Source organism: Carcharhinus amblyrhynchos, chromosome 6 (genome assembly GCF_965287045.1).
Source record: "Carcharhinus amblyrhynchos chromosome 6, sCarAmb.v2.hapA, whole genome shotgun sequence".
Taxonomy (NCBI): Eukaryota; Metazoa; Chordata; class Chondrichthyes; order Carcharhiniformes; family Carcharhinidae; genus Carcharhinus; species Carcharhinus amblyrhynchos.
This window is the reverse complement of record NC_137329.1, coordinates 25,844,213-25,866,949: the sequence shown is the minus strand read 5'-3', so window position 1 is coordinate 25,866,949 and position 22,737 is coordinate 25,844,213. Positions and strand designations below refer to the sequence as shown.

At 41.9% G+C, this 22,737-nt stretch overlaps 1 protein-coding gene across 5 annotated transcripts in view; it reads left to right on the top strand.

Moving 5' to 3' along the window:
- The window catches only part of usp47 (ubiquitin specific peptidase 47), a 166,673-nt gene that overhangs the window by 96,366 nt on the left and 47,570 nt on the right, over nt 1-22,737 (top strand). For all 5 annotated transcript variants that reach the window (XM_080190073.1, XM_080190071.1, XM_080190069.1 and 2 more), the window contains 7 exons: nt 1,397-1,546; nt 2,247-2,342; nt 2,425-2,577; nt 10,594-10,761; nt 14,174-14,305; nt 17,391-17,467; nt 20,918-20,973. In XM_080190073.1, coding sequence (XP_080046199.1) covers nt 1,397-1,546; nt 2,247-2,342; nt 2,425-2,577; nt 10,594-10,761; nt 14,174-14,305; nt 17,391-17,467; nt 20,918-20,973 — 832 coding nt within the window. The remainder of the gene's footprint in view (nt 1-1,396; nt 1,547-2,246; nt 2,343-2,424; nt 2,578-10,593; nt 10,762-14,173; nt 14,306-17,390; nt 17,468-20,917; nt 20,974-22,737) is intronic.

Below are 22,737 nucleotides of genomic sequence, written 5' to 3'. Positions count from 1 at the left end.
ATCTCCCCTCTAACAATACAGGGTCATAAAACAAATCCCAGAAAGTACCTGAGGCCCAGTATAAAAATAAACGAAACCCCATTTAAGCCATTGAAGCAGCAATAAAAGGATGTTTAACAGACAATGAAACCAAAAGGCTAGCTCACAAACAGCAGAAAACATGATTTTAAAAAAGCATTTCTTAAAGCTACACACTCATCACAACTGCAAATTAAAAGCTGTGCTGCAGCCATAATGTGACCTTTGAATCTCTGGCATTGCTGTTAGAAATTGCAGTATTGAGTTAGAGATAACTACATTAGCCAACAGTCTTAGCTTTAACGTAGCTTTTGTAGTCAGAGTTTTATAGCACAAAGAGTACTGTATATTTGTACAAAAGCACAAGAAACAGAAGCACAATAAGTTACCAGGCCCTTCAAACCTGCCCCGCCATTTAATATAATCATGGCAGGTCTAAACTGGCCTGAACTCCTGTGCCATTTCCCCCCCTTGCTATTCCTCGATCTATCAAATATTTATGCGGGTAGAATATAAGAATGCTTCTTAAATGTTGAGAGTTCCTGCCTCTGCCATCCTTTCAGGCAGTGAGTTCCAGATTTGAAAATGTGATTTAAAAACAAAATTGTCTTTTAACCAATGTTTTTGGGTTGCGTATTTATGAAAGCCAGAAGGATACACATGATTTCTAACAACCGCGGGACATTCAAATCACCATACCTATTTTGGAAATATTGTAATGTGGAAAACACGGCACCCAATATGTGCACTGCAAGACCCCATGATCTGTTTGAGTGATGTTGATTGAGGGGTAAATATTAGCCAGTGCACCAGGAGATCTCCCCTGCTGCTTATGTCCAGATAGTGGTCATGGAATCTGTTACATAAACCTGAAAGTCAGCACCTCTTGATACTGCAGTACCCAATCAGTAGCACTGCAGCACTAATGTTAGCGTAGCTTGTGTGCTCAAGTCTCTGAAGTTGGACTTAGACGTCAGAACCTTCTGGCTGCAAGGCAAGAGTTCTACCAAGTCCAACATCAGTTCATGTCCTTGCGCTAAATGAGGAAGTGGAATTTTGGCAAAATATTTTAATTGATTGTTGTTTTGTAAAAATGTTTGAATTTACATCTTTGGGTTTTTTATTGAAAGATGTTTTTCTTTTTAAATTTTGAATTTTCAAAGTCTGTTTTCCTCATCTGTTATCACTGAACCAACTGATGTCTAAGAGAATTAAGCTTTTCAAATGCAAATGTTATTTGCTGCCATCTCCTGGAAAGAGCCTTTTAAAGACCTAACATCCTGTGAAACCAGTCTTGAAGTATAGTTGCATTACTCTAAATTTCTGTTATGCTTTAGTGTTTATTCCAAGGAATCTTGAGCTATCCTTCCTGTTTCAGGCTGACCTCATTAACCAGCTGTACCAAGGAAAATTGAAGGACTATGTCAAGTGTCTGGAGTGTGGCTATGAAAGTTGGCGAATCGATACGTACCTTGACATCCCACTGGTTATCAGACCATACGGCTCCAATATGGCGTTTAACAGTGTGGTAGGTCTTTTTTTTGCCCCAAAGTGGCAGTTGATGATAAGGCCACAAAACAGGGATAGACCATTAGGGGTGGCTTTTTTCCATTTGAAATCTTGGAAGTTGTGAAGTTGGTACCAAAACCAAAATGTATCATTTCCCAACTGACTTTACAGACTCCCCTTTATCCACGGTGGTGCTTGTTGCTCCTTCAAAGAACTCCAATAAATTGGTTAAACATGATTTCCCTTTCACAAAACCATGCTGACTTCTCCCAATTACGTTGCGTTTCTCAAGTGTCCAGCTATAGCCACCTCAATTATTCAAACTATGTTCCATAACACTGGCCTACAATTCCCTGTTTTCTGCCTCCCTCCCTATTGAATAGAAGGGTTATATTTGGTATTTTCCATTCTGAGTAATCATCTGTTCCAGAGATCCCCTATTCTTTGCTGTGCGCCGATCCGCCCTTCCCCTGGAGAAGAACCATTGTCCTGACATCTGTCCTAGATTTGGCCGTACGCAACTTAACATTGGGACCTCAGCTTCTTTTGGTTAAGCCGGTTGAGGAAGAGTAATCTGCGTGAGAACAGTCTTATTCCCTTCTTTATATAGACTTAATTGTATTAGTGAAAGAATGTTTGATTTGAATATGCAGGAAGTTTTGAAACTGGCAGGGTCCTATGGTGTTGCGTTTATTTATATTTGTGTGTCCTCGCCCTAGGAAGAAGCATTGCAAGCATTTGTCCAACCCGAAACCTTGGATGGCCCCAATCAATATTTCTGTGAACGCTGCAAGAAAAAATGTGATGCGCGCAAGGTAATTAATTTCAGTGATGGAAACTGGCCAATGTGCTATAAGAAAAAGGGAACCAAATGTGACTTTTAGTCTCTTTCTACAGGGGCTGAAGTTCCTGCACTTCCCATACTTACTGACGTTGCAACTGAAGCGCTTTGACTTTGACTACACCACGATGCACAGGATTAAACTGAATGACCGGATGACCTTTCCAGCTGAGCTCGATATGAGTCCTTTCATAGATGTAGAAGAGGAGGTATGTGCAGTAATGCTGAAGGCCTGTTTATTAGGCATGGCCCAAAAGCTTTGAAGCTCTGATCTTGCTCAGTGGCATAGTTCAGATGCCAATTGCAGAGGCTATAATTAGGATTGAACAAAAAGCATACAACTACTAAAGATAGAAATAATTTGTGTTTTTGTATTTTCTTTCAAGGCCCCAGGATGTCCGAAAGCAATTTATAGCCAATGGAGCACTTTTGAAGTGTAATCACTGTTGTAAAGTTGAAAAAATAGAAGCCTATTTTGAAACAGCAAAACTCCAGAAACAGCAGTCAGATAATTGCTGGATGATCTATTTTAGTGATGTTGATTGACTAACTTGGAACACGAAAAAGCGATAATTAATGATCATGGATGAGAGCGCCAGACTGTTAAAATAACATTCCCTCATACTTTAGATTATGTAGTCCCCTTTATTTTGAAGAAACTGTCTTAGATGGTTTTGCATTTAACAGAAACCAGGCTAATTGCAGCGAGCTTCACAAAAACCTTAGAAAAGATAATGATCAATTTTTAAACAAAATGTTTGGAGAACTTAAACTAGATAAATTTTTGTAAGAATGTGGTTTGCTGTGTGTTGGGTATACTCCAGAGAATGTGGAACATGCTTCAAAGAGTAGTTGTAGAGAAACTAGATAAAAATAAGGATAGGGTGAGATGAAAAATGGTGAGAAGTGACTTGTGCGGAATATGTAAGGATGTCGTGGATCTGTTTGGCCAAAAATCCTGCTTCTGTGCTATTCATTCTCCGTAATGCACGTACAAAAAACCACCACTTCTTCCTGATGTGGAACTGGAAATTATCCGGTGCCTGACAATCTGCGAACTTCCTCTGTTAACAGCAGTTAAGTTTTGGAGATCCTCGGGACATATTGCATGTTCTGATCCATCCCAAAGATTGAGGGTGAAATTACCTGAGCAGTGGGTTTAAAGTGACCTAGCAAAGCAAAATACTGCAGAGACTGGAAATCTGAAAATGCTGGAAACACTCAGACAGCAACAGTGGAGAAGGAAAGAGTAAATAGGCTGAATTTTCCCAGGTTTGTCATAATGAACTGGTGGGCGGGGGGGGAGGGAAGCAACGAAAAACAGGAGAGAGCTGTGTTGAGATGGCACCGTGGTTTATTCCTGTTGCTGGGCTTCTGTCATTTTTATGATCATGGAGCCTCCACCTCCATATCACTGCGTGTCAGCTCAACGAAAATGGTCTAGGAATTGGAGCCAAAGGTTGCATACCCTAATGATGGGGCTGTATGCAAGAAAGGCCACAGCCATGGCTTAAAATATTCTACTGGAAAGGTTTCCCCTCCCCTCTGAGGAGCCTAACTGAAGGTGCTTGTAATTATTGAATTGAGTCCATGCTTCCAACAGCCCCCTTAGGGCCTTGTCGATGCCCACCTTACTTGGTGGGTCTACTGAGGCTCCATAATTGCTTTCCCCCTTGGGGCTGTCACATCAGAAGCCATTTGCAGTTTATTAATAGGAGGGCAAACACAGAGGCAGTCAATTAGGAGGCTACTTCCTGGAATGTTGCTGAACCAATCTCACTGTCAGTAAGTGCTGGCTCACAACTCCTATTTGGTCCAATGCTACATTCCAAGCACTGGGAAATCCAGCCCACCTTAGTGGGTTGGTGAAGTTTTGGAGCTGTTCTGACCTGAACTGTTCATTATGTTTCTCACTGCGCAAATGCTGAATGTTTGCACCATTTTCTGTTTTGGCATCACAGCCATGCTCCAATGTCAGAACAGACAAGTTAGACTAATTATCTGTTGATATAGGAGCAGCTTTCATGTTCACCTGCGTTTATTTCTATCCGTATACCAGCCAGTAACATATACTAACAGCTGATGTGGTTTTAATTTTTTTTACTGTAATTCTACTGCATTGCAGTCCGAGGGAAAGAGAGAGGTAGAGAGAGAGGAGTGCAAAGGAAAAGATTGAGTGTCTAGATGAGTCTTTGGTTTTCAGAGCATAAGTGTTATTAGTCAAAACTTATACCTACATGTTTTCGACAGCAAAAACCTAGCAAATGGGAGTATTGATGTAGTCTTCAGTCACACAATTGTTGAGTTACATTTTTGACTATTTCCATTAAAACACATCATATTTTTGAACTTGATGTTTTTCAACTGTAAACTGAGACTAATGACTGTGGTCAGGTTAGTGCACCTCTCCGCCCTTCCTGTCAGGATGTGGGCCATACTTGACAAGATCATGTTTCTTGCTTGGAGCAACAAACAAAGTGCCTGACGATGCTGGGAATACAAAAGGGGAAAAGACTTGAGGCTTTAGGAAAAGACGAGAATGGGACTAATTCGAAACCTCAGCAATAGCTGCATTGGACTGAAAATAGGAACATAAGAAATGGGAGCAGGAGTAGACTATTTGGCTGCTCAAGCCTCCTCCATTATTCAGTAAGATCATGGCTGACCTAATGTAGACTGTGAAGAAAATATCATTTTTTCAGTATTACTGTGGTATACTGTGAAGCATGCTGATGGGGGCTGTACTTGTGTCTAATTTAATTAAGCGAAGGCAGGCTGCAGGATTTAAATCATCTAAAGAGCTAAGTGCAAAAGTAGGCAATTGAAGTGGCGGTGACAAAGCTAAGCTGGGTTATAAGTAAATACAACATGAGTAGATGAGCTTTTGGCTTGTTGGATTTGTTATTGAATTTCAAAGAGAAATAAAAAGGAGATTTACGACCGACAGAGATCATAAATGAATAAAGCAAAATTATTAAGCTTGCTTTACCTAAAAGTAGTATATTAGGAAAATGTGACTATTATAACCTGGAAAGGGTAACTTGTAAAGAAATATAAGGACACTCAGTTTAAAGAGGAAATAAAACATTTAAAGAAAGATTGAAATCCATATTAGAGGAGTGTCCATGTAAGATCCTACAGTATGCTGTGCAGAGAACGAGAAAGCTGTGAAAAAGCTTAGTGAGCTGTTACCAGAAGCTCAGAGAATTATGTTTGTGTTGAAAAACAGGGCTACTTAATACTAGAATTAATAGATTAATACTAGAATTTACTGCCGAGACGGTGTCTTGAGACCAAGAATGATGTTCTGGGGGAAAGAGTTTGAATCACACCACAGCAGATGGTGGAATTTGAATTCAGTAAAAGAAAATCTGGAATTAAAAGTCTAATAATGACCATGAAACCATTGTTCGCTGACGTCCTTTGGGGAAGAAAATCTGCCGTTCTTACCTGACCTGTCCCATACGTGACTCCAGACCCACAACAATATAGTTGACTCTTAAATGCCTGATCAAGCCACTCAGTTCTATCTAACTGCTACAAAAACAATAAAAAGGGATACAACCAGACGGACCACCTGGCATTGACCTAGATTATGGAAGTGACAATGGCAAACCCAACCCTGTTAACCCTACAAAGACCTCCTTATCACTTGGGAACATATGCCAAAATTGGGGGAGTTTCTCACTAGTCAAACAACAGCGTGCCATGGTCATGCTCACATAATCATACAGATAACACCCCGGACACCACCATCACCATTTCTGAGTGTTTCCTATCCCATTGACGAGACAGACCCAGCAAACGTGGTGGCACAGTGGTATGCAGTTGGAATGGAGTTGCTCTGGGAGTCCTCAATATCGACTTTGCACCACATCAAATCTCATTGCACCAGGTCAAGCATGGCACGGAAGCCTCCTACTGATTACCGTATATTGCCTCCCTCAGCTGATGAATCAGTAATCCTCCATGTTGAACATCACCTGGGGGAAACACTGAGGATAGCAGGGGCACTGAACATACTCTGGCTGGGGGACTCCAATGTCCATCACCAAGTGTGACGCAGTAGTAGCACCAAAGACTGAGCTGGCTGGGGCCCTAAAGGACATAGCTGCCGGTCTGTGTCAGTGGCAGGTAGGTGGTGAGGGAATCAAAAAGAGGGACTAACGTACTTGATCTCATTCTCACCAACCTACCTGCTGCAGATGCATCTATTAATTACAATCAACCCGAGTGGCCGCCACACAAGTCTTTGTGGAGGAAAAGTCCTGTCTTCACATTGAAGATGCGCTCCATTGTGTTGTCAGGCACTTGCACTGTGCTACGAACAGATCTAACAACTCGGCTGGGTATCCATGAGGTGCTGTGGGCCATCAGCAGCAGCAGAATTGTATTCAACCACAAGCTGTAACGTCATGGCCCTGCAGATCTCCCACTTTATCATTACCGCCGAGCAAGAGAAGCAACCGTGATTCGTTGGAGAATGCAGGAGGCCATGCCAGGAACAACACCAGGCATACCTAAAAATGGGATGTCAACCTGATGAAACTACTACACAGGACTATTTGCGTGCCAAATAGCATAAGCAGCAAATAATAGAGCTATGTGATCCCACGACCAACAGATCAGATCTAAGATCTGCAGCCCTGCCACATCCGGTCGTGATTGGTGGTGGACAATTCAATAACCTAGTTGAAGAGGAGCTGAACAAATCTCCCCATCCTCAATGATGGAGGAACCCGGAACATCAGTGCAAAAGATGAGGCTGAAACATTTGCAGTGATCTTCAGCCAGAACTGCTGAGTGGATGATCCATCCCAGCCACCTCCAGAGGTCCCTAGCATCACCGATGTCAGTCAATTTGATTCACTCTACATGATGACAAGAAATAGCTGAAGGCACTGCAAAAGCCATGGGCCCTGATAGTATCCTGACAATAATGCTGAAAATCTGTGCTTGCCGCACCCCCAGCCAAATTGTTCCAGTACAGCTACAACATTGGTCTCTATCTGACAATGCAGAAAATTGCCTACACACACAGCAGGGCAATAGTCTACTATTGATCATCAGTAAAGGAACCATTAACAGTGCTATCAAATGACACTTACATAGCAGTAAACTTACTGTTGCTCAGTTCTGCCAGGGGCACTTATTTCCTGACCACATTACAGCTATGATTCAAACATGTCAGAACAACTTAACTCCAGAGGTGAGATAAAGTGATTGTCCTTGACAACAAAGTGGGATTTGACCAAGTGTGGCATCAAGGCACCGTAACAAAATTGGAGTCGATGGGAATCTGGGAGAAAAACCATATGCTGTTTGGAGTTACACATGTCACAAAGGAAGATGGTTGTAGTTGTTGGAGGCCAGTCACCTCAGGACATTACTGCAGGAGTCCCCTAGGATAGTGTTCTAGGCCCAATCACCTTCAACTGCTTCATCAGCAAGTTTCCTTCCGTCATTAGGTCAGAAGTGGGAAAGTGTGCAGTCATTAGCAAAATGTCCTGCACCATTTGTGACTCCTCAGATGCTGAAGCTTTCCATGTTGAAATGCAGCAAGACCTAGACAATATCTTGGCTTGTGTTGGCGAGTGGCAAGTAACAATCGCACTACACAAGCGTCAGGCAATGACCGCATCCAACAAGAGAGAATGTAGCCCATTTCCACTTAAGACTCAGTGGCATTACTATTGCTGAATCCCTCACTATCAACACCTTGGAAGGTAGGGGGGGAACCATTGACCAGAAACTGAATGGACTAGCCATAGAAATGTTTTGGCTACAAGGCCAGGTCAGAGGCTGGAAATCCTCCTGTCAACTATGCACAAGGCACAAGTCAGGAATTGAATACTCTCCACTTGCCTGGATGAGTGCAGCTCCAATAACGAAGCTCGACACCGTCCAAAACAAAGTAACCAGCTTGATTGTTGCCCCATCCACAAATATTTGCTTCCTCTGTTAACAATGAACAGTGACATCAGTGTGTACCATCTAGAAAATGCATGTAGGAACTCACTAAGGCTTCTCAGACAGTACCTTCCAAATCTATACCCGCCACCTGGAAATTCCATTCCCAACTCATTCACCATCTTGACTTGGAAATATATCGCTGTTTCTTCCTATTGCTGGATCAAAATCTAGTTGCTAATTCAACACCATAACCACCGTCACACTGCTGCACATCTTTTTTTGGAATGCAATAACCGTTTTGGTCAATGTATCAAAGTACGTTGTGCTCCTGCACAAGCCACCCATCTCAACCACTTTTTCTTCATGAATAATAACTTGCATTTATACAGCAGCTGAATTTAGAAAAGACTTGGCATGGTGCTTCACAGAAATGTTATAATTTAAAAATGAATACCGAGGTAAAGAAGGACTTATTGGAAAAGGTGGATTTTCAGAGCTCTTTAAAGGAGAGGAGAGAGAGAGAGAGGTGAACCAAAGGGTCTGTGGAGGGAATTCTGTGATGCATAAGCATAGACAGCTGAAGAAATGGTTGCCAGTGAGGAATGTAGAGTAGGGTGAGGAGGCAGAGCAGTGGCCAACAAGTGAATTCTGTTTGATTTACTCATAAGAACATAAGCAATAGGTGCAGGAGTAGGCCATCTAGCCCTTCGAGCCTGCCCCACCATTCAATAAGATCATGGCTGATCTGAAGTGGCTCAGTTCCACTTTCCCGCTTTCTCCCCATAACCCTTAATCCCCTTGCCTACCAAAAACCTATCTACCCTTGACTTAAATATATTTAGCGAGGTAGCCTCAACCACTTCAACGGGCAGAGAATTCCAGAGATTCACCACCCTTTGAGTGAAGAAGTTCCTCCTCAACTCTGTTCTAAACTGCCCCCCCCCTTGAGGCTATGCCCTCTAATCCTGCTGTCCTTTCTGAGCGGGAAGAACCTCTCCACCTCTACCCTATCCATCCCTTTCATCATCTTATACGTCTCAATAAGATCCCCCCTCATCCTTCTAAACTCTAACGAGTACAAGCCCAGTTTATTCAGCCTCTCCTCATAGCTCAACCCCCTCAACTCCGGTATCAGCCTAGTGAACCTCCTCTGCACGCCCTCCAAGGCCAAAATATTCTTGCTCAAGTGCGGCGACCAAAACTGCACACAGTACTCCAGCTGTGGCCTCACCAATGCCCTGTACAGTTGCAGCAAGACCTCCCTACTTTTATATTCAATCCTCCTCGCTATGAAGGCCAGCATCCCCTTTGCCTTCCTGACCACCTACTGCACCTGCAGGCTGGGTTTTTGCGACTCATGCACAAGGGCCCCCAGGTCCCTCTGTACCGTAGCATGCTGCAGCTTTTCGCCCTGTAAGTAGTAGTCCTTCCTACTATTATTCCTTCCAAAGTGGATAACCTCACACTTGCCAACATTGTATTCTATCTGCCAGGTCCTCGCCCACTCGCTCAGCCTATCAAGATCCCTCTGCAGACTTTCCACACCCTCCGCACAATTTGCTGTTCCACTTGTCTTTGTGTCATCAGCAAATTTTGACACCTTACACTCAGCTCCCTCCTCCAGATCATCTACATAAATGGTAAATAACTGAGGCCCCAGCACCAATCCCTGGGGCACTCCACTAGTCGCCAACCGCCAATCCGAATAGCACCCATTGACACCCACTGTCTGCCTCCTATTTGACAGCCAATCCCCTATCCACGCTAACACCTTACCCCCAACTCCATACCCCCTAACCTTCTGTAACAACCTTTTGTGCGGCATCTTATCAAACGCCTTCTGAAAATCGAGAAACACCACATCCACCGGTTCCCCTTTATCCACTGCACTAGACACATCCTCATAGAATTCCAATAAATTTGTCAGACGCGACTTTCCCCTTAACGAATCCGTGCTGCGTCTGCTCTATTAAACAATTCTTCTCAAGATGCCTGGCTATAACCTCTTTGATGACAGATTCAAGCATTTTTCCTACAACAGACGTTAAACTAACCGGCCTATAATTCCCTGCCTTTTGCCTGCTACCCTTTTTAAACAGCAGCGTAACATTAGCCGTTTTCCAATCTTCTGGCACTTCCCCGGAATCCAGCGAGGCTTGGAAAATAATCACCAAGGCATCCACTATCACCTCTGCCATTTCCTTCAGAACCCTTGGATGCATTCCATCCGGTCCTGGGGACTTGTCCACCATCAGTCCCTCTAGTCTGTCGAGCACTGCCTCTCTAGTAACAATGACAATTTGCTTCCACAGAAATCACCTCAGACTGAGAGCTGTACAGATAGTGGTGCTGAGAACGAAGGGAGTTGTCACAGTGACCAGATGAGCAATGACTTCTCCAACGATGATGTTGTGGATGAAGGGATCTGCCTGGAAAATAACAGTGGGAGTGAAAAAACCTCAAAAGCAGGGAACGAAAAGGTACATGGTATGATCAGCGATCTTGTTATGGGATTTATTTCACGCGAGTGAGATTCCTGTGCTTTCTAAATGTCTATGAAAATGTGGTTAATCGGTGTAAAAGACCTATTTTGCTTCTGTTTTTTAAAATGAAACATTTTAACTCCCCTGAGATGTGAAAAATGAAAGATTTGTTTCTGATTGGCCGAACTTCCTCCTTCCTCGTGGCATGCACTGCACAGATTTCCAGAGTGACTTGGCTTCAAGAAGTGTACCCTGAGACTTTAATTCTAAATATGTAAAAGAAAAATTGTATTTCTGTAGTGCCTGTTTTGACTTTTGGATGTTGCAAAGCACTGTCCAGCCAATTAAGTATTTTTTGGCATGTAGTCACAGCAACTGGTTTTCACACAGGGTGCTCTTGCACCAAGTATTGTGAAGATGACCAGATCATCTTATTAGTGTTGGTTGAGATAAATGTTTGCCACCAAGCCTGACTGAATTCCCCTCCTCTTTCTGAAAACAAAACCTTGGAATCTTTTACATTCACCTAAGAGAAAAGACAAAAAAGAGGGTACCTTCTATAGCACAACACTCCCTCAGCATTGTTCCTCTGACAGTGCTGCACTCTTTCATTGCATTGAGTGTGATAGTCTCAATTTCGTACTTGGATTCTTGAACCCATAACCTTTTGACTCAGACCAGAGTTAACCACTGCTTCAGCTGGCACTGAAAAGTGATGGCTTCATTATACTTATTAACTCCTTGTATTTTTTTTTACAGCTTAAGACATTACTTTTGTATCAATTCTCAAAATCTGGTTTACAAGTTCTTGTATTGAATTTTAGGGTTAATTGCATGTGTGTGTAGTATGCGCAGTGTTCCAACAAATCTCTATTCTATTCTTGGCTGGATTTCGTGGTCAGCATTGAAGCAACTGTATTTACCGCTGACCTTGAAGAAAGTTGTCTCTAATCTCACTCCCAGTCATTGCTCTGGAGTGTGAATAGCACTTCTCAGCATGGCTTTCCCTTTCCCCAGTGTCAGTTTGAATCTAGCAGAAGGGATCACAAAGCATCCAGTAACAATGATGTAAAGAAGCAGGGTAAGCAGCTAATGACATTGAAATATTCTCACTGACTGCAAAACAGCAAGTAAATTACACTGAATTTTTCACTTAAATAAAATTTTGCAGCGTGCAGAATAAACAATTGGGAAATAATATGGTGTTAAAGTAGAAAGTTATATATCATTAACCTTTCCTGGGGAAAAACTGACTTTTTTTTATTATAATGGAAGAATTTTACATTTCACAAATGTAAAATTAGTTTTTCAGGGTGAGTGAGGGTGTTTTGTAATAATGCTGAAGTTCATGTGTTGTTTGAAAAAAAAGCCCAGTTATGCCTCATCGAACAAAGTGCAACTTTTTCCAAGTGTTTTAGTGAAACCAATGCTATAACAGGACAAGTTCTCATCAGTTCAAGGATTTTTAAGTGTTTACATTCTCTGGGGATCTCAGCACACCCTTTGGAAAGCTTAGAACCACTGACACCAACATCAGAATTTCTGTGGTTTCAACAGATAATCAGCTTTTTCCAATCTAGCTGTTGAGATCTGGAAATGAGCTGCTGAAAGAGTGGTGGAGACGGATTTGGTGGTAACTTACTAAAGCAAATTTGATCATATTTGATAGGGAAGTAATTGACATGATGAAGGAAAATGGGACTAATTGGATAGCTCTTTCAAAGAATCAGCACAGGAATGGTGGTTCGAATGGCTGCCTCCTGTGCTTTTGTATCATTCTATGGAAGGCACTCTACCGCTTTTCTGTGACTCAGATCTCCAGTGGAAACTCTTCGGTGCACCTTTTCTAATGCCCTGGTGCCTACTGTCAGCTGGTGACCAGAACTGTCCACCACTCTACATGGGTATGAACGTCTTGTGATTTGTGTCTCTATTCCATGCATTGTGCAACCCAAAATCCGATTTGCTTTATTTACCATTTCCTTTTGCTTACTTTACAATTTTGCACATTGAGTTTTATTGATATTTCTCAGCTCACCTGCCCAATTTCAATTCCTTGTTCAGCCTGAAAACCACCCATTTTGTTGTCCTTAGTGTGATAAGCAAATTCTGACAGGTTTGTCTCTATTCTCACTTAAGTCATTGCTCTGGAATGTGAATAGCACAAAAAAACCTCCCTTAACTCGAAATTTTGTTCTAAGTGAGTTATCTCTAATCTTTCTTGTGTTGGGAATACAGTTTAGTCAACTGCTTTTCTCTTATTGACCAAAGACACTCTGTCTTTTCTATATCCACTCAATTAAATCATAACCCTACAGTGCAGAAAGAGGCCCTTCAGCTCATCGAGTCTGCACCGAATACAATCCCCCCCAGGCCCTACCCCCATATCCCTACATATTATACCCACTAATCCCTGCTACTCTGGACACTAATGGGCAATTTCTTAGCAAGGCCAATCAACCTAACCTGCACATCTTTGGACTGTGGGAGGAAACAGGAGTACCTGGAGGAAACCCATGCAGACACAAGGAGAATGTGCAAACTCCACACAGACAGTGACCCCAGCTGGGAATCGAACTCAGGACCCTGGAGCTGTGAAGCAGCAGTGCTAACCACTGTTACCGTGCCACCCTCATAGCAAGTTACAAAACCCTTGTTAAAACTGCTCTTGATCTTCTCCACATCAGTTTGAATAATATCACAGGGGTGGTGGTACAGTGGTTAGCACTGCTGCCTCAGTGTCAGGGAACCCAGGACTGATCTTTGGCTTGGGTCACTACCTGTCTGGAGTTTGCACGTTCTCCCCATGTCTGCATGAGTCTCCTTTGGGTGCTCCAGTTTCCTTCCACAAGTTGAAAGATGTAGTGGTTAGGTGTGTTGAGCTGAACGGGCGCCGGAGTGTGGCAATTAGTGGAATTTCACAGTAACTTCATTGCAGTGTTAATATGAATGCAGCCTTACTTGTGACTAATAAATAAACTTTAACATATTTCAAGTTCATCTTCTTGCTCTACAAATTTTTTTAAAGCTGCAATGCATTTTAAAGGAAACAGCAAAGTGTTTCAGAAATACCTTGTCTTTAAATCCCTCATGTCTGACACCTCTTCTCTCTAACCTTCTCCAACCCTATAACATAATTAAGATCTCTCCAATACTCTTCCAGTACAGGGCTTTTGTTTATCCCTGATTTTAATAGTACTACCACTAAACCTTTCCTTCCTTCAAATGCTCCTTAAAATCTAATTGGACACCAATTCTGATACCTCCTTATGTGGCTAGGTGTGAAATAATGCTCCGATGAAGCATCTTGAGATGTTTTATATTTTATATATAGCACGTATAAATTATTTATTTTAGTTTGTTTTCTTTCTTTGCCCTGTTTCTTTGTTGACAGCTCTTCTTTTTTCAGGGTACCTGGATTTACGAGCTCTTCTCAGTTATGGTTCATTCAGGGAGTGCTGCTGGTGGACATTACTATGCCTGTATTAAATCATTCAGTGATGGACAGTGGTACAGTTTCAATGATCAACATGTCAGCAGGGTATGCAAGTATTTAATAAGTGACTCATGGTGTGGTTTATCATATATAATTGTATAATCCCCATAGTGCAGAAAGACGCCATTCGGCTCATCAAGCCTGCACCAACAACAATCCCACCCAGGCCGTATCCCCATTACCCCATGTATTTACCCTGACACTAAGGGGCAATTAAGCATGGCTAATCAACCTAACCTGTACAAATTCGGACTGAGGGAGGAAACTGAAGCAAACTGGAGGAAACGCCTGCAGACACAGGAAGAATATGCAAATTCCACACAATCACCGAGGCCGGAATTGAATCCAGGTCCCTGACACTGTGAGGTAGAACTACTAACCACTCTGCCACCGTGCATGAAGCATCCTTCCTAATCATGATTTAGATTTTTTTTTTGTCATGTACTTGTGGTTGTAATGGTCAAACCCTTCTTGCAATACAAATATGTGACAGTTTTGTATTCAATGAGTAAATATCTTACAGGTGGTTAAATGTCTATTTCCTCATACACCCAGGCTTCCTCAAAAGTTGGAGGTTCTAGTTGTGCAATAGCTCTGCTGAAATGCCATTTTTCACAACTAAAGCCAGACATTGCTGGCTGTAGGGGATATAATCAGACACAATCTCACTCTCTGGGTATCCTCACATCTAGCTGAGGCTTTCTGCTTAATAATTAGTAATAGGGACCCTGTGCTAATATGAATGGCAGAGCTGCGCCATGGCCCTGATCTCTGACTCCTGGAGTCCTGCTGCGATCTCCAGCTCCCAGGGCCCTGGCCACATCTCCCTGGGTCTTGCTTTAGCCCCCATGGCTCCCGAGGCCCGTACATCTGAGATGTCAGGCATCTGCACCTTCAGCAATCTTTGATTCCAAATTGCCATACTTTATGGAATTTCAAACTCATAACTGAAAAAATGGTGGAAGCAGATTAGATTGTAATTATCAAATGGTGGTTAAATAAGTACTAAAGAGAGAATTCATAAAGCCATGGAGAAAATGCAGATAAATAGGACTAATTGGATTGCACGACCAAAGTGCTGACTGAACATCCGTGCTATGTGATTCTCTGCTGATAAATGGGGAAAGTTGTGAATTTGTCCAGGAAGAAAAAAAGCAACAAATCTGAGGATTGTGAGCAGTTTGGGGTGGTATTGTCACTAGACTAGAATCCAGAATCCCAGGGTAATGCTCTGGCAACCCAGGTTCAAATCTCACCACAGCAGATGGTGAAATTTGAATACAATTTAAAAAAAAATCTGGAATTAAAAGTCTAATGATAACCATAAAACCACTGTCAATTGGTGTAAAAACCCATCTGGTTCACTAATGTCCTTTAGGTTATCCTTACCTGATCTGGCCTACATGTGATTCCAGAGCCATAGCAATGTGGTTGACTCTCAAATGCCCTCTGAAACGGAGGGCAATTAGAGATGAGCAGTAAATGCTGGCCTAGTCAGTGACGCCCACATCCATGAAATGAATGCATTTCTAAAAAGTTTAGAATTCAGCAGAGGAGGACCAACGGATTGGTAAAGAAGGGGAAAATAAGAGAATGAGAATAAGCTTGCAGGGAACATAAAACTGACTCACTGAAAATGTTTACATAGGGAAGTAAAGAGAAAAATATTGGTGAAGGCAAATTTAGTTTCCTTACGGACAGAAACAGGGGAATTTATAATTGGGAACAAAAATAGCTGACCAACTAAATTCATACTTTGATTCTGTCTTCATAAAAGAGGACACAAATAATATATCAGAAATATTGGGAATCGCAGAGTTTAGTGAGAGGGAGCAGCTGTGATCATAATGAATGGTGGAGCTGGCTTGAAGGGCCGAGTGGCCTACTCCTGCACCTATTTTCTATGTTAGTTTATTGCAATCCAGTTTTCTGTAATTTTGGTTTTCCACCTCCTTTCTTTCATTTTGATCTGTCTGCTTGTCAGCTCTCCCTTCCGTCCATGGAAACTGGTTTTTACCTCCCATGACCTGAGTTAAAACTGCTTTTACATCAAGGCTGGACTGGGGCGAGGCCCGGGGCCGGGGAGGGGGGGTGGTGTGGTGGTGGTGCGGTGCGATTATGACAGCCCACCTCTAGGTTGTACTCCCTGACAGTTAAAGCCAGCAGACATTATTAGAAACAGAAGGGGAATCGGCGATCCAGTCAGATAGTGTTGCAAAACATCAGCCCTGGTGGTGAGGAGCAAGTGAAAGAGCAGTGGCATGCAAAGAAAAGAAGCAACTTGAGTAAATAGTAAGTCATAAATTCAAGAGTGCAACCTTAGATGAATGAATCATATATTAGAATTAAGTAATCATTTTAATTGTTTGTGTTCTTGGTGCTTTGGACTCTTTTGTACCTGCATAAGAACATAAGAAATAGGAGCAGGAGTAGGCCATCCACTCTTCGAGCCTGCCCCGCCATTCAATAAGATCATGGCTGATCTGAAGTGGATCAGTTCCACTTTCCCGCTTTCTCCCCATAACCCTTAATTCCCCTGTCTATCAAAAACCTGTCTACCCTTGACTTAAATATATTTAGCGAGGTAGCCTCCACCACTTGAACAGGCAGAGAATTCCAGAGATTCACCACTCTGAGTGAAGAAGTTCCTCCTCAACTCTGATCTAAACTGCCCCACCCCCCCTTATCTTGAGGCTGTGTCCTCCAGCTCTGCTATCCTTTCTAAGCAGGAAGAATCTCTCTACCTCTACCCTATCCATCCCCTTCATTATCTTATACGTCTCTATAAGATCCCCTCTCATCCTTCTAAACTCTGAAGTTCCTATAAAGGAACAAGTAATCAATGATGAAAAATAATTGCCCAGGATTTGAAACTACTTTCTCAATGGTTGTCTGATGGAGTTGTAGCTTGTAAAATAATTTTGCTTCCACTGTAATCAGTTCTTGCAAGGGTTCCTAATCTTGTCCCTATCTTGAAAAACTTGGCCTAAAAAGCAATTCCCGGAATAAAAACAGGAAAGCACTTTTTGTGATGTTCAATTATTAGCTATTTATGGCTAAAATATTTTAGTGTAATCTTGAAAGCTCCTAGTTTTTAATAGAAGTAAGAACAAAGTGGTTTTCTTTTCAGATTACTCAAGACGATATTAGGAAAACATATGGTGGCTCTTCGGTGACCAGAGGGTATTATTCCAGTGCTTTTGCCAGGTAACCACATTCTAAACATTATTCACTGAGGATCTTTGTGACTGTTGGGTATAAATGTTGGCTATAGCCGATTCTGCTGCAATAAACAATTTTCCTTGGGTTCCATTTTCAGGGATCATAAGAAAATGTTTCTGTAATCCCATCTGTGTCTGTAATCTGTAATGAGCATAGGAACAGGAAGAGGCCATTCAACCTCTACTTAACTGCACCCTGCATCTGTAACGTTCTTGGGAGTGTCCACTCCACCCCTTCTGAAGCCAGGATGCCCTTCTTGTGATTTGGTGCCCAACAGTGTTCCAGACAGAGGTGTAACTTGAACTCTGCACAGTTGTATTACATTCCCTTGAGTTAAAGACCAAAAGTTTAGTATCTTTCCACTAGCTTTTAGTGATTTCTGTGCTGCACTTGGATCCCTCAATCCCTCCTCTCCAGTTCACCTGATGTGGTTTGCAGTTCATGAAGAGTTGGCTCAAGTAAATGATGGTTAGCTGTGCCAGAGCTATAAGCTCTGGAAAAATTAAGCAGACTGGTTTGTTCACCATATGGAATGGTGGTGAGGCTTAATCTCTGTGGGGGAACAAAAGCTTGAAGATTGCCTAGTTTGAAACTATGATGTGGAGATGCTGGTGTTGGATGGGGGTAGTAAGATGTCTCTCAACACCAGGTTAAAGTCCAACAGGTTATTGGTATGACAAGCTTTCGGAGCACTGCTCCTTCGTCAGGTGAGTGAAGAAACTGTGCTCCAAAAATTCATGATATCAGATAAACCTGTTGGACTTTAACCTGGTGTTGTGAGACTATTTTGAAACTAGTGGAACAATCTACAGTTTCCCCTACAGAGCCTTGTGCCAAAGAAAGCAGCAAGCTTGGAAATACAAAGAATGAAGAAAATTTGCAGAACAGGAGCAGGCCCTTCAGCCCTCCAAGTCTACACCAACCATGCTGCCCAACTGAACTAAAACGCCCTACCCTTCCGGGCACCATATCCCTCTTCCCATCCTATTCGTGTTTTTGGCCAGACACTCCTTAAAACTCACTTTGTATCTGCTTCCACTGTCTCCCCCGGTACTGAGTTCCAGGCACCCACCACCCTCTGTGTAAAATACTTGCCTTATACATCTCCTTTAAACCTTGCCTGTCTCATGAAAAGTCACCAGAGCAAGGGACACTCAAGAAAAAATAAATACTAGAGCTGGAGGACAGAGGTATATTTGTATATGGTCTTTATAGAAGATGAGCAATAGAAGTCCTGACCTAGCTAGTAATGCCCATACCTCATAACTTCTAAAATTTTCTTGGGGGGAGTAAAAAAATAAACTTGAGTACAACACATATGTAATTGTAAACCATATTGTTAGGTTAATAGTGATTGTTTTATTTAATTATTTTAAATGTGATAATGTGTTTTTTAAAGTGAAATCTTGTGGCATAGTTCTGTTGGTGAAAATTAAGTGTTCAAATTTATTTTTTAATATTTGTGGTCCCTAACCAGATTGTAACCTATGTTTTAGATTCAGGAGGACATAGGTGGGTGGAATGGGCAAATTCAAGGCCATGGGAGATGAAATTTAGTGAAGATGTGTGAAGTGATGCATATTTCAGGGGAGGCAATATAAAGTGAATGGTGCAATTTTAAAAGGGGTGAAGTAACAGAGACCTGAGGGCTGTGCATTTAAATTTTTGAAGGTGATAGGACAACTTGGAAGGACACTTTTTTAAAAGCACTTGGGATCCTTAGTTTTATAAATAAAGAAAAATTAAGCAAGTTATGCCGAACCAATATAAATCACAGGTTAGGCCTTAGCTTTAGTGTTGTGTCCAGTTCCAGCACCACAGTGTTGAAAGAATGTCAAGGCTTTAAGAGAGGTTGCGGAACAGCTTTACCAGAATCATACCAGGGTTGAGAGACTTATGATTCATAAAACACTGGAGAAGCTGAAGTAAAAGAAGGTTGAGGGAAGATTTGAAAGAGGTGTTCAAAATCGTGAAGAATTTTGATGAGGATAAACTGTTTCCATTGGCAAAGTGCCAGTAGCCAGATGACTCTGATTTGAGAGACTTGGCAGGAGAACCGTAGGAGATGAGAGTAGCTGAGACTGACTGTTGACAGGCAGTGATCAAATGTGCGCTCAGTGTGATAACTGGAACGCGACTGTCCAGGCTCCTGATGTGGAAGTTTACTAATTTTTCAGTGGTTGAGTGCCACAATTTTCATCCGTGTTTGCATAAAGCAACAAATGATTCTGTTCGATGCTGCATAGAAGAACGACTTTATCACAGTACTCTTTTTCACTTTCCCATCTGCAAGATAAAATCCTTCATTAGGCAATTTCTCATGAAGAGGATTTTAATAAAGCAGATGAAGTAAATCGCCCCAGTGAGTACCACTTCAAAGAAGAAAATACAAGTGAACAGTGTGGTGATAAAGATATGATGCTATTAGCAACTGTTCTCCGGTGTGACCAAATAAGTTAACTGTTTTCTCTGTTTGATGTAGCCTTTATTTGCATAAATCTTGCAGCGCTGAAGGATGTTGTTTGGCCAAAGAACTATTTACTTGGGACTATTCTGTCCTTTGCTGATATCCTTTTATATTTTCTCTTTGAATGTCTGTGTACTCTCCTTTTAAAAGCTGTTATGAATTCTGCTTCAATGCTATTTATGATTGAGCATTCAATATCCAGGAAAAAAAATTACTAATCTTTTCTTTAAATATACTATTTTAAGCTTACATCCTCTCGTCATCGTTCTCTGGCTAGTTGAAATAACTCCTCTTATTTGATCAAAACCTTTCATAATTTGGACCCTGTTGTGTTTTTAACAGATCTGAACTTTCATATTGATTACTTTTGATTTGATTTATTATTGTCATGTGTATTAGGATACAGTGAAAGGTATTGTTTCTCGCACTATACAGACAAAACATACTGTTCATAGAATACATAGAGAAGAAGGAAAGGAGAGGGTGCGGCATATAGTGTAAAAGAGTTAAGGGTACACTTTTAAAAGCACAGAATGAGAGTAAAAGATTAAATAAGAGGGATGCTGGGGACAGCTCTCAAGAAGTTGCCACCCTCCAGCACCATCTTTGAATCACAGCTGATATAACATTAGCAATCCAGTGTTCCCTGTATATTGTAATCCATTTACAAGACATGTTGCCATCCAGTACTAGCCATTCAATACTATGTAGCTTCATTTCTGTGAACCAATTTTTTTGAAATTTATCATTGTGTTATAATTGTAAATCACTTTGACCATGACAGTGCAGCCTTCCAAATTACTTGAGACATGGTTGTGGGTTTAGAACTGGAAATGTTTGGAAATATTCATTTGATAGGTGTTTGGATCTGAAAATCTAAATGGTATCTAATGCTGCAAATTCATAGGTAAGACTAAAGCTGTGATTGTGAATTATGTCGGTAACAACTGAACTTTTTCTCTCACCAGCTCCACCAATGCATATATGTTGATTTACAGACAAAAGGAATCTACGAGAAATGCAAGTGAGTCAATTTATTTTAAGTATATTTGAAAGCTTTTGTTGTTGTTTGCAATTCAAAGGTAACTATTCTTTAATGGTTTGACAAGATCATCACATTGGTTTGAGAAAGGGGTTTGCTCTCTGCCTGCAGGCAGCCAGCAACATTTGTGTCATCTTTGATCTGAATAGTTTGAACATGTGGATTTTCATCATGTTATTCATTAGTTAATCATTAAGAATAATCTCCTGCAATATAGTACACCCTAAACTACTTATGTGGATAAATAACAAAATAAGAAATAGGAACAGGAGTAGGCCATCTAGCCCTTCGAGCCTGCCCCGCCATTCAGTAAGATCATGGCTGATCTGTCGTGGCTCAGTTCCACATTCCCGCCCTCTCCCCATAACCCTTAATACCCTTGTTTATCAAAAACCCATCAACTCGCGTCTTAAAAATATTTAGTGAGGCAGCCTCCACCACTTCAACGGGCAGAGAATTCCAGAGATTCACCACCCTTTGAGTGAAGAAGTTCCTCCTCAACTCTGTTCTAAACCGCCCCCTCTTTATCTTGAGGCTGTGCCCCCTAGTCCTACTGTCCTTTCTGAGCGGGAAGAGTCTCTCCACCTCTATCCTATCCATCCCATTCATCATCTTATACGTCTCAATGAGATCTCCCCTCATTCTTCTAAACTCTAACGAGTACAAGCCTAGTTTATTCAGCCTTTCCTCATAGCTCAACCCCCTCAACTCCGGTATCAGCCTAGTAAACCACCTCTGCACTCCCTCCAAGGCCAAAATATCCTTGCGTAAGTGTGGCGACCAAAACTGCACACAGTACTCCAGCTGCGGCCTCACCAATGCCCTATACAGCTGCAGCAAGACCTCCCTGCTTTTATATTCAATCCCCCTCACGATGAAGGCCAGCATCCCATTCGCCTTCCTGACTACCTGCTGCACCTGCAGGCTGGGTTTTTGCAACTCATGCACAAGGACCCTGAGGTCCCTCTGCACCGTTGCCTGCTGCAGTTTTTCGCCACATAAGTAATAGTCCTTCCTACCATTATTCCTACCAAAGTGGACCACCTCGCACTTGCCAACATTAAATTCCATTTGCCATTTCCTGGCCCATTTGCCCAGCCTATCTAGATCCTTCTGCAGACTCTCCACACCCTCCGCGCAATTTGCCGTTCCACCAATCTTGGTGTCATCAGCAAATTTCGACACCCTACACTCGGTTCCCTCCTCCAGATCATCTATATAAATGGTAAATAGCTGAGGCCCCAGCACCGACCCCTGGGGCACTCCACTAGTCACCAACTGCCAATCCGAATAGCACCCATTAACCCCCACTCCCTGCCTCCTATTTGACAGCCAATCCTCTATCCACGCTAACACCCTACCCCCAACTCCATGCCCCCTTACCTTCTGCAATAACCTCTTGGGAGGTACCTTGTCAAACGCCTTCTGAAAATCAAGAAAGATACCTGAAGTATTCATAAATGAATCTCTTTTGATCTCTTTAGCCTTGTCAGATGAACATTAAAGGTTTTATCTCAGTATTTTATGAAAAGCAGGGGTATTCTCTTGGTGTTCATACTAATGGTTATTCCTCAACTAGCATCACTAAAAAGATTTATCTGATCATGATCTCATTGCTATATGTGGCAGCATTAGAGTGCCGTGTTGTCAACATTACAATAGTTACTACACTGAAAAAGTACATTACTTTAGGTTGTCCTGTGGTCAGAAAAAGCATTGTATGAATTCAAATCTTCCCTTTTAACT